At 41.3% G+C, this 15,223-nt stretch overlaps 1 protein-coding gene across 1 annotated transcript in view; it reads right to left on the bottom strand.

Moving 5' to 3' along the window:
• The window catches only part of LOC113244844 (zinc finger protein 571-like), a 65,288-nt gene extending 50,468 nt beyond the window's left edge, over window positions 1-14,820 (bottom strand). The window contains exon 1 of the mRNA XM_057314740.1: window positions 14,779-14,820. Coding sequence (XP_057170723.1) covers window positions 14,779-14,806 — 28 coding nt within the window. The 5' untranslated portion in view covers window positions 14,807-14,820. The remainder of the gene's footprint in view (window positions 1-14,778) is intronic.
• Window positions 14,821-15,223: the final 403 nt, after the last annotated feature.

Below are 15,223 nucleotides of genomic sequence, written 5' to 3'. Positions count from 1 at the left end.
TCTATGTGAGACAGGAATCCGTCAAAATCCTAGAGGAGAACATAGGCAGGAACCTCTATGACATCGGCCAAAGCAAACTTTTTCATGACACATCTCCAAAGCAAGAGAAACAAAAGATAAAATGAACTTGTGGGACTTCATCAAGATAAAAAGCTTCTGCACAGCCAAGGAAACAGTCACAAAAACTAAGAGGCAGCCCACGGAATGGGAGAATATATTTGCAATGATACTACAGATAAAAGACTGGTATCCAAGATCTACGAAGATCTTCTCAAACTCAACACACAAGAAACAAATAAACAAATCACAAAATGGGCAGGTGATATGAACAGACACTTTTCCAATGATGACATACAAATGGCTAACAGACACATGAAAGAATGTTCAAAATCATTAGCCATCAGGGAAATTCAAATCAAAACCACACTAAGATACCACCTTATGCCAGTTAGAATGGCAAAAATAGACAAGGCAAGAAACAACAATTGTTGGAGAGGATGTGGAGAAAGGGGATCCCTCCTACATTGTTGGTGGGAATGCAAGTTGGTACAGCCACTCTGGAAAACAGTGTGGAGTTCCCTTAAAATTTTTAAAATTGAGCTACCCTGTGACCCAGCCATTGCACTACTGGGTATTTACCTCAAAGATACAGAAATAGTGAATAGAAGGGCCATATGCACCCCAATGTTCATAGCAGCATTGTCCACAATAGCTAAATCGTGGAAGGAGCCAAGATGCCCTTGAATAGATGACTGGATTAAGAAGTTGTGGTCCATATATACAATGGAATATAACTCAGCTATCAGAAAGAACGAATTCTCAACATTTGCTGCAACATGGAGGGCACTGGAGGAGATAATGCTAAGTGAAATAAGTCAAGCAGAGACAATTATCATATGATTTTTCTCATCTATGGAACATAAGAACTAGGAAGATCGGTAGGGGAAGAAAGGGATACAGAAAGGGGGGTTAATCAGAAGGGGGAATGAAACATGAGAGACTATGGACTCTGAGAAACAAACTGAGGGCTTCAGAGGGGAGGGGGAATGGGAGAGACTGGTGATGGGTAGTAAGGACGGCACGTATTACATGGTGCACGGGGTGTTATACGCAACTAATGAATCATCGAACTTTACATCAGAAACCAGGGATGTGCTGTATGATGAGTAACATAATATAATAAAAAAACATTAAAAAAAAAACTAAAAAATTAAAAAAAAAAAGAACAGCATTTCTCATCACCTTTTTCCATCATTGCCCCTCTGAAGAGCCATTTTAGATACTTTTTTTTTCTAACTGTCCCTTCCACTATGAAATTTTAATAGGACAGATATACTGTAATATATGTATTTATGTAAGTATATAATATAAACAATGTAATCAAATTTTTAACATATTCAAAACCATTCTTCTCCAGAAAAAGTAAAATAATTGAATAATTAATTTCTTAAAAAAAATTTTTTAGTGAACTTAACTTTCACTAGATAGAAGAAACTTTAACTAGCTGTTTGATGTTCATTCCCTTATTGTCAACATTTTGACTTCTCAGCAGTTGACATAATTGATGGGTTTCACAATGTTAAACTTTACCCAGTTCTATGATTCTGAAAAATGGCCATGATGAGAGATACCCCCTCAATCTTTGTGGACCAGGAAACAGCTGAATGAAATGAATCTCCCTTCCTTATATAACTTAGATAAGACTGGAGGATGACCCAATTTTAACCTATTTAACCTATTTTAACCAATGACAAGGCCAGGCAGAGCCTCCAAATGGCCATTCTTTGTCTTATAAATGACTGGCTGAGCTGTTGGACCCTACTGACTAATCTGGACAAAATGCCTGATAACTTCACTTGACCAAATGTTAGTCAGACTTCTCTCCTTCTCCCTATATTGAAATTTGGCCTACCCTATATTCTGAGCTAGCAAAGGATGCAAACGACCCTCTTAACAATGACTCAAGCCACTCCCCAGCTGACTGCAGAGAACAAAATCTACACAACTGACCACCCACCCACTCATCCCACACTGCCACATCCACTTCTTTCTGGCCTTGTTTACCCTCCTTATAAAAGAAAATTCTTTTCTGCCTGACCTTTTAGACGCCTGCAGATCTTATGGGTGGAATGTTCTCCCAATTACAAGTCTTCCTTCCCTCACTGCACTGATCCTTGAATAGACTCATCCCTTAGCTAAGTCCAAATTTGTCTCTTATGAGACATGTTGAATAACTTTATAGGATAATAAAACATTATTTTTATTTAATCCTCAAATCCCAAGTCAAACACGGAAGCATGATCAAATATAAACAACTTCCACAAGGCAGCCAATGAGTTCATGCAAGGCCACCTCTTGTGATACAACTTCAAGACTGAGCCATCATTTGAGAGAATGTTCTCCATTTACAGCCACCTATTTGCCACAGATTTGGAGCACTGATCTTTTTTGGTAGCATTTACCTTGCATACATATATCTTCTATGACCTCAATGTTGGTGCTGTTCATGTGATATCCAAGAAATGCCAACGAGAGAGTAAATAATCAGGAACAAGACTTTGTTGGCTAAACTGCACTTTGGAGAGCCACAAACCATTACTGTATCTAAGATTTCCTCACCCCACCCCTGCCCAACAACAGTTTTCGTCCCCTAGGAGGCAGTATCACCCTTATTGAGAATACATTGGCTAAAATGATATAGAAAGGTTCTCTGAACATGGATAGGATATTTGATACGTAAATTAAAATATAAATTAAATATGATCCCAATAAAAATACTAACAAGTATGGTGATAGACACATTAAATTTAAATTCATTGAGCAAGAAAATAAAAAAGCAAGAATTGCCAGAAAATGCCTAGAAAAAGAAGAGAACTGAGATTTAAAAGAGATTTTAAAGTCTCTATCACTAAAATACTGGCTACTGGCACCTGAATAGACATTCAGATTAATGGAATCGTAGGACCTCTGGTCTCTAGGGAAAGATGGATTATTTCATAAATGTTATTGTAAAAAGTAAAACTGGATCCACATTTTACACCACATACCAGGACTAACTCTAAATGGATGAGAGATCTACATATTAAAAACTGAAATCACTAAAATGCCAGTCTTAGTTCATTTGGGCTGCTGTAACAAAATACCACAGACAGGCAGCTTAAAATATCAGAAATTTATTTCTCCCTGCTCTGGAAGCTGGAAGTCCAAGATCAGGGAGTCAGCTTGGCCAAATGAGGGCCCTCTTCCTGGTCACAGACTTATTGTATCCTCACTGGGCTTCTTTTATAAAGGCACTAACCTCATTCATGAGGAATTTATTCTCATGATGTCATTACCTCCCAAAGGCTCCACCTCCAAATACTATCGTTTTGGGCATTAGGATTTCAACATAGGAGTTTTTGAGGAGGGTCAAACATTCAGTCCACAGGCATGCTAAAAGAAAAAAAAATGGTTGAGTTCCTTTTAGGTTGAAAGGAGAAAAGCCTTTCTATTTCTTACAATCAAATGAATACATTTTACTATATTTAAAAATTGCCTAGAGAAAAGAATACAAACACAAATAACAAATTGGGAGAAGATATCTGCAAACTAAAAAAAAAAAAAAAAAAAAAAAGTAACTCTTCCTAAGACCAAAAGAGCTTCACTTTGAAAATCAAGAGAAAGATTAAAAATCATTATTAAAAAGGATAAAACACAGGTGCCTGGGTGGCTCAGGTCATGATCCCAGGGTCCTGGAATCAAGCCCTGCGTTGGGCTCCCTGCTCAGCAGAGAGTCTGCTTCTCCTTCTGCCCCTCCCCCTGCTCATGTTTGTGTGCTCTTTCTCTCTCTTCTCTCTCTGAAATAAATAAGTAAAATCTTTTTTAAAAAAGGACAAAACAAAAAAAGACAATTCATAAAAAAGGAAAAACCAATGGACCATTAAACATCTGAAAAATGTTCAACTTCATTTATATAAGAGAAACCTAAATTGAGGGGCACCTGGGTGGCTCAGTCGTTAAGTGTCTGCCTTCGGCTCAGGGCGTGATCCTGGCGTTCTGGGATCGAGCCCCACATCAGGCTCCTCCGCTGGGAGCCTGCTTCTTCCTCTCCCACTCCCCCTGCTTGTGTTCCCTCTCTCGCTGGCTGTCTCTATCTCTGTCAAATAAATAAATAAAATCTTAAAAAAAAAGAGAGAAACCTAAATCGAGACTAAATTGAGAAGACTTCCAATTCCAATGATGATTAACATCCTCCTGGACTAACTTCCTTACAGAAAGTACTATCAAATGTAGGCTGTACAAAACACAGCCAACTGAAGGTACTGGGGAATGAACTGAAGCACTTTTTCTGCCAAAAATCTATAACCTGAATCCAATCAGGAAGAAACATTGAAGACATGCAAACTGAAGAACGGTCTACAAAATAACTGACCTGTACTTTTCAAAAATATCAAGATAATGATTAAAAAAAAAAAGACCCAGAAATTGTTTCAGATTAAAGAAGACTAAAGAGATGTGATAACTGAATGGAATGTTTGATCCAAGATATGATTCTGGAATGGATCCCAGATCAGTGGAAAGTAAGCTATACAGGACAATACTGGGACAACGGGTGAAATTTTTCTATGAATTCTGAATTAAATAATTATTATGTCTATGATGCATTTCCTGATTTTAATAAATGAACTATAGAGATAGTCCTTGTACTTAGGAAAAGACACTGGTATATTTTTATGGATAAAGGAACATGACATCTGAAAATTATTACCAAACGGTTCAGAAAAAAAAGTATGTATGTAGAAGGAAAGAGCAAACAAAAAACTAAATGTTAATAAATGGTAAATCTGGAGCGTCTGGGTGGCTCAGTCGTTAAGCGTCTGCCTTCAGCTCAGGGCGTGATCCCAGAGTCCTGGGATCGAGCCCCACATCGGGCTCCTCCGCTGAGAGCCTGCTTCTTCCTCTTCCACTCCCCCTCCTTGTGTTCCCTCTCTTGCTGGCTGTCTCTCTCTGTCAAATAAGTAAATAAAATATTTAAAAAATAAATAAATAAATGGTAAATCTATAAGGGCACAGGAGAGTTCATTCTACTATTTTGGGGGACAACTTTTCTGTAAGTATAATATTATATCAAAATAAAATTTTTAAAAAATCAGTGTTATGAGAACATTTATTCTTGATTAAGAGGTGAAAGGGACATAACCAAATGTAACACATGAACCTTAAATATAGAAAATATGATAACCAAAATAAATTTAAATACATTCCCTATCTTGATAGTTTTAACAGTGCTATTGTTGCTTTGAAACCATTATAAGTACATTTTAGGGTAAAATGAATTATATTAATGTTATTAGCAACCAAGAACGTTAGTATAAAAGGAAAGAGACAACGTATAAAAATAAATAAGAAAATACCCTGTTATCATTGGTCTGAATGGAAATATGATTCCAAATTTATGATGTATGGTTTACACATTAAAAAAAAAGTTTTTATTAGCGTTGTCCACTGAAAAGGCCTGGAAGAAATGATGGCCCTATGGCAATGAATACTCCTAATATCCAGACTGTTGTCTCTATATGCCATGCCGCATAAGAGGAACCAGAACTGCTTAGAGAAATGGCTCATTGCAGGTCTGGCACAGAAAATGTACAAGGTGAACTCGGGACAACTTGTGCCAGAAAGCAAATAAGCTATCCGTTCTAATATGATCATGTCAAAGACACAGGAGCTGACCAGAAAGGACTCCCACTGGCTAAACAGAGGGCAGTTTGAGACTAAAAAAAGAGTAAGGATTACAATGGTTTGAAACATATCAAATGTATTTCAAAAACCCATGAGTCACATGATACTCAAAATAAACGGACTCACTTACTTTTGGGACTATTTAGGAGGTTGTAGGACACCAACTCAATTCTCCGAAAACTTATACATAAAGGGAAAGAATCAAATCGATTTTTGTCTATGTGAACTGAATTTTAAAGATAACCAAATAGCCGACAAAGAATATTTACAGAACTTCAACTAAGAAATGCAGAAGAAAGTAAGAGAATTTTTAAAAAATCACTGTAAGTAGGCAGACAGCCTCTGCTCTGCTGTCCTGCCAACCACCCACTTGTGGTATATTCAGTAAACTTGTCTCCCTTATAAATAAATAAATAAATAAATAAATAAATAAATAAATAAATAAATAAAATTTAAAAAATCACTATATGTAATCCCTGATGGAATAACAGATTTCACCATCAATCATAAATGGATGTTATAACCTTTAGGTCACTGTTTCTTAAAAAATTTTTTTCATTATTAGCTCCCAAAGAGGCTTTTTGACATCTTTTTTTCCTATCATCATTCAACTATGAAATTTTAATACCACAGATATACTGTCTTTATGTGTTTGTGTACTGTGTGGCCTCAAGGGCCACAAACCATTATAATATCTTAAGAGTTTTGTACCTGTTCCTGCTAAGAACCAAGTTTTATCTCCTTGTGTATGGGGGGGATACCTTCTTCTATTGATAGGTGAAAAAGGAAGGAGAGCCTTATAAAAGAATTAAGTGGATAGCACTTGAACACTGATCAATATGGTATCACCAGAAGTGGGACACCAGGTCCAGGAGTTAAGATGGCGGAGGAGTAGGGGACCCCTTTTTCAGCCGGTCCCCTGAGTCGAGCTGGATAGGTACCAGACCAGCCTAAATAACCACGGAATCAGCCTGAGACGCAGGATGATGCATCTGGATCTCTACAAATGAACATCTCCAGCGCTGAGTATTGAGGTACCAAGAGGGGAGCTGTAAACCGTGCACGGATATCGGAAGATAAACGGAAGGGGGAGGGAGCCGCCGCGTTTGGGCGCCGGGAAGCGGCAGCCACCTGCACGGGGGAGCGGGCGGACACACAGAGGGCACCCGCGAGAGAGCGGACTGAGACCGGTGAGCCGTGAACGCACGCGCCACCAGGCATCTCCCGGAACACCGGAATCCCGGTGTGCTCACGGGATCCAGACTGAGACCGGGAACTCCCGGAGCGCGCGCGGGGCGGCTGGCAGCTGGCGGGCCACCTGCACGGGGGAGCGGGCGGACTCGCGGTCGGCACCCGCGAAACAGCAGACTGAGACCCTGAACCGGGTGCGCGCGCCACCAGGCTTCTCAAGAAACTCCGGAATCGAGGTGTGCTCACCGGGCATAGACTGAGACCGGGAGACCCGGGAGCGCGCGGGGCGGCCGGTGGCTGGCGGCATTAGAAACACAAAGGACAGAGACGCGCCGGCCCTGGAAGTGAGGGCAGGGTCGCCGAGTTGGTGCGCACATCCCGGGACGCTGCAGGGTTGAGCAGCACCAACAGTAACAGAGTTAAAGTGGCCAGAACATCAGTGGAGAACGGGCCGCAATCCCTCTGTTCTGCGACAATGCAGCCTCTGCTGCTCTGACCCTCAGAAGAGGCATAGCCGGCCGCCAGGGAAAGCCGCCAGAGAACAAAAGCCTGGAAATACCGGCTCAGAGAGTGCCCATCCCCATCCTCCCTCGCAGGGGACACGGAGACTCTACCCAAACAGGGTTGCCTGAGTATCGGCGCGGCAGGCCCCTCCCCCAGAATACAGAAGGCAGGCTGAAAAATCAAGAAGCCCACAACTGGAGGCGCCTGGGTGGCGCCGTCATTGAGCGCCTGTCTTCGGCGTAGGGCGTGATCCCAGCGTTCCGGAAAGGAGTCCCTCATCGGGCTCCTCCGCTGGGAGCCTGCTTCTTCCTCTCTCACTCCCCTGCTTCTGTTTCGTCCTTGCTGACTGTCTGTCTCCCTCTCTCAGATAAGTAAATAAATAAAATCTTTAAAGAAGAAGCCCACATCTCTAAGATCCCTATAAAACAAGGGGCACGGCCTGGGACCCAGTCAATAATTTTGGGCTCTGGAAACCCCGCAACCTCTCTTCATCAGAATGACAAGAAGGAGAAGCCCCCCCCAGCAAAGAAAAGACAGTGAGTCAGTGGCCTCTGCCACAGAAGTAACGGATATGGATGTAATCAAATTATCAGAAATGGAATTCAGAGTAACAATGGTCAAGATAATGAGTAGACTTGAAAAAAGTATTCAGGAAAATATTACTGAGAATATACAATCCCTAAGGGCGGAAATGAGAGCGAATTTGACAGAAATTAAAAATTCTATGAGCCAAATGCAGGCAAAACTAGAGGCTCTGACGGCCAGGGTCACCGAAGCGGAGGAAAGGGTTAGTGAATTGGAGGATGGGTTAATAGAGGAAAAAATAAAAATAGAAGATGGTCTTAAAAAAATCCACGCCCACGAATGTTGGCTACGGGAGATTACTGACTCAACGAAACGATGATGTTAGAATCATCGGCATCCCCGAGGGGGTGGAGAAAAACAGAGATCTAAAAGAGATATTTGAACAAATTGTAGCTGAAAACTTCCCTAATCTAGCAAGGGAAACAAAAATTCGTGTCCAAGAGGCAGAGAGGACCCCTCCCAAGCTCAACCATGACAGACCTACACCACGTCACGTCATAGTGCATTTCGCAAATATGAGATCCAAGGAAACAGTATTGAAAGCGGCCAGGGCAAAGAAATTTCTCACGTACCAAGGCAAAGGCATCAGAATTACATCAGACCTGTCTACACAGACCTGGAATGAGAGAAAGGGTTGGGGGAGCATTTTTAAAGCCCTTTCAGAGAAAAACATGCAGCCAAGGATCCTTTATCCAGCAAGGCTGTCATTCAGAATTGATGGAGAAATAAAGACATTTCAGAATCGACAGTCACTAGCCAATTTCGTAACCACGAAACCAGCCCTACAGGAGGTATTACAGGGGGTTCTATAAAAGTAAAAAGGCCCCAACAGTGATACAAAACAGAAAGTCACAGCCAATACAAAGACTTTACTGACAACATGGCAGAATTAAAAGCATATCTCTCAGTACTCAGCCTGAACATTAATGGTTTAAATTCTGGTTTCAAACGCCACAGGGTTGCAGATTGGATAAAAAGAAATGACCCATCCATTTGCTGTCTACAAGAGACTCATTTCGAACCCAAAGATGCATTCAGACTGAGAGTAAGGGGATGGAGTACCATCTTTCACGCAAATGGACCTCAAAAGAAAGCTGGGGTAGCAATTCTCATATCAGATAAATTGGAGTTTAAACTACAGACTATAGTTAGAGATGCAGAAGGGCACTATATTATTCTTAAAGGAAGTATTCAACAAGTGGATATGACAATTATAAATATATATGCCCCCAACAGGGGAGCAGCAAGATACACAAGCCAACTCTTAACCAGAATAAAGAGACATATAGATAAAAATACATTAAGAGTAGGGGACCTCAACACTCCACTCTCAGAAATAGAACACCCTGGCAAAAACTAAGCAAAGAATCAAAGGCTTTGAATGCCATACTCGACGAGTTGGACCTCTTAGATATATATAGAACACTACACCCCAGAACCAAAGAATACTCATTCTATTCTAATGCCCATGGAACATTTTCAAGAATAGACCATGTTCTGGGACACAAAACAGGTCTCAGCCGATACCAAAAGATTGAAATTATCCCCTGCATATTCTCAGACCACAACGCTCTGAAATTGGAACTCAACCACAAGGAAAAATTTGGAAGAAACTCAAACACTTGGAGACTAAGAACCATCCTGCTCAGGAATGACTCGATAAACCAGGAAATCAAAAATCAAATTAAACAATTTATGGAGACCAATGAGAATGAAAATACAACAGTCCAAAACCTATGGGATACTGCAAAGGCAGTCCTAAGGGGGAAATACATAGCCATCCAAGCCTCACTCAAAAGAATAGAAAAATCTAAAATGCAGTTTTGATATTCTCACCTCAAGAAGCTGGAACAGCAACAGAGGGACAGGCCTAATCCACGCACAAGGAAGCAGTTGACCAAAATTAAAGCTGAAATCAATCAAGCAGAAACCAGAAGTACAGTAGAGCAGATCAACAGGACTAGAAGCTGGTTCTTGGAGAGAATCAATAAAATTGACAGACCACTGGCAAGACTTATCCAAAAGAAAAGAGAAAGGACCCAGATTATTAAAATTATGAATGAAAAAGGAGAGGTCACGACGAACACCATTGAAATTGGAAGGATTATTAGAAATTTTTATCAACAGCTATATGCCAATAAACTAAGCAATCTGGAAGAGATGGAATCCTTCCTGGAAACCTATAAACTACCAAGATTGAAACAGGAAGAAATTGATTTCTTAAACAGGCCAATGAATTATGGAGAAATTGAGTCAGTGATAAACAACCTTCCAAATAACAAAACTCCAGGCCCGGACGGTTTTCCTGGGGAATTCTACCAAACATTCAAAGAAGAAATAATACCTATTCTCCTAAAGCTATTTCAAAAAATAGAAACAGAAGGAAAGCTACCAAACTCATTCTATGAGGCCAATATTACCTTGATCCCCAAACCAGGCAAAGACCCCCTCAAAAAGGAGAACTACAGACCGATTTCCCTAATGAATATGGACGCCAAAATCCTCAACAAGATACTTGCTAATAGAATCCAACAGTTCATTAAAAGGATTATCCACCACGATCAAGTGGGATTCATACCTGGGATGCAAGCGTGGTTCAATATTCGCAAATCAATCAGCGTGATACATCATATCAACAAGAAAAGACTCAGGAACCATATGATCCTCTCAATCGATGCCGAAAAAGCATTTGACAAAATACAGCATCCTTTCCTGATTAAAACCCTTCAGAGTGTAGGAATAGAAGGTACATTTCTCAATCTCATAAAAGCCATCTATGAAAAGCCTACTGCAAATATTATTCTCAATGGGGAAAAGCTGGAAGCCTTTCCCTTAACATCAGGAACACGACAAGGATGCCCACTCTCGCCACTATTATTCAACATAGTACTAGAAGTCCTTGCAACAGCAATCAGACGACAAAAAGGGATCAAAGGTATTCAAATCGGCAAAGAAGAAGTCAAAATGTCTCTCTTCGCAGACGACATGATACTCTATATGGAAAACCCAAAAGAAGCCACTCCCAAACTATTAGAAGTTATAGAGCAATTCAGTAACGTGGCGGGATACAAAATCAATGCTCAGAAATCAGTTGCATTTCTGTACACGAATAACGAGAACGAAGAAAGAGAAATCAGGGAATCCATCCCATTTACAATAGCACCAAAAACCATACGTTACCTTGGAATTAACTTAACCAGAGACGTAAAGGACCTTTATTCTAGAAACTATAAATCACTCTTAAAAGACATTGAGGAAGACATAAAAAGATGGAAAGATATTCCATGCTCATGGATCGGAAGAATTAACATAGTTAAAATGTCCATGCTACCCAGAGCAATCTACACTTTCAATGCTATCCCGATCAAAATACCGAGAACGTTTTTCAAAGAACTGGAACAAATAGTCCTTAAATTTGTATGGAACCAGAAAAGACCCCGAATCTCCAAGGAACTGTTGAAAAGGAAAAACAAAGCTGGGGGCATCACAATGCCGGATTTCGAGCTGTACTACAAAGCTGTGATCACAAAGACAGCATGGTACTGGCACAAAAACAGACACATAGACCAATGGAACAGAACAGAGAGCCCAGAAATGGACCCTCAGCTCTTTGGGCAACTAATATTTGATAAAGCAGGAAAAAACATCCGGTGGGAAAAAGACAGTCTCTTCAATAAATGGTGCTGGGAAAATTGGACAGCTACATGCAAAAGAATGAAACTTGACCACTATCTCACACCATACACAAAAATAAACTCCAAATGGATGAAAGACCTTGATGTGAGACAGGAATCCATCAAAATTCTAGAGGAGAACATAGGCAGCAACCTCTACGACATCAGCCAAAGCAACCTTTTTCATGACACATCCCCAAAGGCAAGAGAAACAAAAGATAAAATGAATTTATGGGACTTCATCAAGATTAAAAGTTTCTGCACATCCAAGGAAACAGTCAGAAAAACTAAGAGGCAGCCCACGGAATGGGAGAATATATTTGCAAATGACACTACAGATAAAGGACTGGTATCCAAGATCTACAAAGAACTTCTCAAACTCAATACGCGAGAAACAAATAAACAAATCAAAAAATGGGCAGAAGATATGAACAGACACTTTTCCAATGAAGACATACAAATGGCTAACAGACACATGAAAAAATGTTCAAAATCATTAGCCATCAAGGAAATTCAAATCAAAACCACACTGAGATACCACCTTACGCCAGTTAGAATGGCAAAAATAGACAAGGCAAGAAACAACAATTGTTGGAGAGGATGTGGAGAAAGGGGATCCCTCCTACATTGTTGGTGGGAATGCAAGTTGGTACAGCCACTCTGGAAAACCGTGTGGAGGTCCCTTAAAAAGTTAAAAATGGAGCTACCCTATGATCCAGCCATTGCACTACTGGGTGTTTACCCCAAAGATACAGACGTAGTGAAGAGAAGGGCCATATGCACCCCAATGTTCATAGCAGCAATGTCCACAATAGCTAAATCGTGGAAGGAGCCGAGATGCCCTGCAACAGATGACTGGATTAAGAAGTTGTGGTCCATATATACAATGGAATATTACTCAGCAATCAGAAAGAATGAGTTCTCAACATTTGCTACAACATGGACGGCACTGGAGGAGATAATGCTTAGTGAAATAAGTCAAGCAGAGAAAGACAACTATCATATGATTTCTCTCATCTATGGAACATAAGAACTAGAATGATCAGTAGGGGAAGAAAGGGATAAAGAAAGGGGGGGTAATCAGAAGGGGGAATGAAACATGAGAGACTATGGACTATGAGAAACAAACTGAGGGCTACAGAGGGGAGGGGGGTGGGGGAATGGGATAGACCGGTGATGGGTAGTAAGGAGGGCACATATTGCATGGTGCACTGGGTGTTATACACAACTAATGAATCATCGAGCCTTACATCGAAAACCGGGGATGTACTGTATGGTGACTAACATAATATAATAAAAAATCATTATTAATAAAAAAAAAAAAAAAGAAGTGGGACACCAGACTTTAAAAGCCTCAGGACGTGAAGTACACAGCACCAACTATGAATTATTTTTGCCCGAAAATGTGATTTATGCAAAATATGATCTGAATTTGATCAAGCCCCTATATCTATTTGTTTACAGAAATATGGGGCATTGGGGAACAAATTATATGACACCACAAGGTAGCAATTAGCCAAAAGCAGAATGCAGAATATTCTATAAACAACCTAGTTTTTTACAGTGATACCTATTAAAATAAAAGCAAAAAAAAATAGAAGGGAAACTGTTGTAGATTAAAGAAATTTAAAAGGCTTGGCAACTGAATGCACTGTGTAGACCTTATCTGGACCATGATTTGAACAAACCAATTATAAAAACCTATCTTCGAAAGAACTGTAGAAACCTGAGTATGTACTGTGTATATGCTATTATGGAATTACTGTTAGCTTTTAAAGTTGGGATAACATCATGATGATTATCTAAAAATGATATTCTTTTTGGTTATATATGCATACATATGGATAAAATTATGTAATTCTTGAAACGCTACAGGAAAAAAAGGAGAAAGGATAGATGCAAGGATATCTGCAAATGTTTTAAATTATAGCTGGGTGTTGAGCACATTGGGGTTCATATTATTTTCTTTTATGCTTGAAAATTTCCATAATAAAGTTAAAATAAAAATCTTCAAATTTCCTCCAGAGGGTACAGTTCTCTCTCATCAAAAATCAGGCCAGCAAGGGCTGATTTGTCATTAGCTGGAAAGGAGAGGTGTAGTGTGGTTGGAGAATGGAGTTAGCTTAGTGAGCTCATCTCTGCAGCGCCATCATTTATGGGGACAGCTATGCCTAAGGACCAGTCACTGAATGGCTGGATCCTCCTTAAGATGTTTGTTGCTGGAGGCAGCAACATCTTGAAAAGTAAGAAACTTGAGGGAAGAAAGAAAATGACAACTTATTTTAGGCAAGCTTTTTAGATGTGCCAGATTCTTTTTCCTTTCCTGTGTGGCTCTGTTGGAAAAAGTAGAATGGAGAAAACAATCATAGGATATCAAGCCTTTTTCAGAGCCAACAAAACAATTTAGGATCATCCCCCACAACAACTTCAAGCCAGACAAAGGGTTTGGTTTTCCCCGCAGGGCTCTCAAAGCAGAGGACACTTCCAGGTGTAAACGCTCATTATGGGGGCAGCTTCAAAATAGGCACGTTCTCTCTGCACAGTAAAGTGAAGGAATTACAGCAGCCGGAACCACGCGATTCTCAACGGACTCTGTGTCTGTCACACAGAGGGGTAAAGTATACAGGTCGAAGGACCCAAGCCGCCAAAAGCATTAGAAGTGAGCCCATCGCGCCGCCGAAGCGGTCACATAACACATCCCGCGCGGTGGAACGTTAAGGGTAACAGACTCCTGATCCCCTCCTCCCGGAACCAAAGTCACGGTGCCGAGTCTGCCAGCGGAGAGGGGTGCCAAGCGCACGTCCTCTTCACGGGCGCGGAGGAACACCCTAATAGCGCCACGCCCCCGCCGCTCGGCACCGAAGTGACGGTCCCGATATGACCGGCAGAGAAGGCACAGGCACCCAGCAACTGCAAGGCCGACTTCCGTAAGGAATTAACCTAGAGCGCTACGACTTAGGAGAAACGTAGTCCAGAGCCGGGGACGTCGTGTCAGCCCCGAGCCCCAGCCGGCATACCGGTATTCCCGGCACCACATGGGAACTTTTTCTGGGTACTCCAAGCCAAATGCAGAGTGTGGGTCCCAGTGAGGCGGTCCACTCACCTGGCCGCTGCAGACTGGATCCTTGCATCAAGACGCAACGGAATAAGTGTACGAAATGGCGCAGGGACGCGGTGGCCTCCGGGAAATGTAGTCAAAAATGTGACCCCAGCTCGATCCAACAGAACACAGAGGCAGTGGGCACTTTGTGCGGCCCGGAATCGGGCGCTCCTGGAGTCTCCCTTGCTCGAATGGGGGATCTCGCTCTACTAAGGTGTGAGCCGGCCAATTTCCTTTTACTCAAGTGACCCCACAAAATCCCAAGGAGGTTGCCAGAAGTTGGGTCTTGTAGTGATGCTTTCAGAGAAATGTAGTCCAGGGCTGAAAAAGGTGCAGAAGACCAGGAGTTAGGGTCCGGATTTCTCAGACCGGAGCTCTGGCTCAGACGCAGTAGTTGTGACTACCAGGTTTCTGCTCAAGAGGCATGTGGGTTTGACGCTTGCTTCAC

This window comes from Ursus arctos, unplaced genomic scaffold, assembly GCF_023065955.2.
Source record: "Ursus arctos isolate Adak ecotype North America unplaced genomic scaffold, UrsArc2.0 scaffold_19, whole genome shotgun sequence".
Classification (NCBI taxonomy): Eukaryota; Metazoa; Chordata; class Mammalia; order Carnivora; family Ursidae; genus Ursus; species Ursus arctos.
This window is presented reverse-complemented; position numbering and strand designations above follow the sequence as displayed.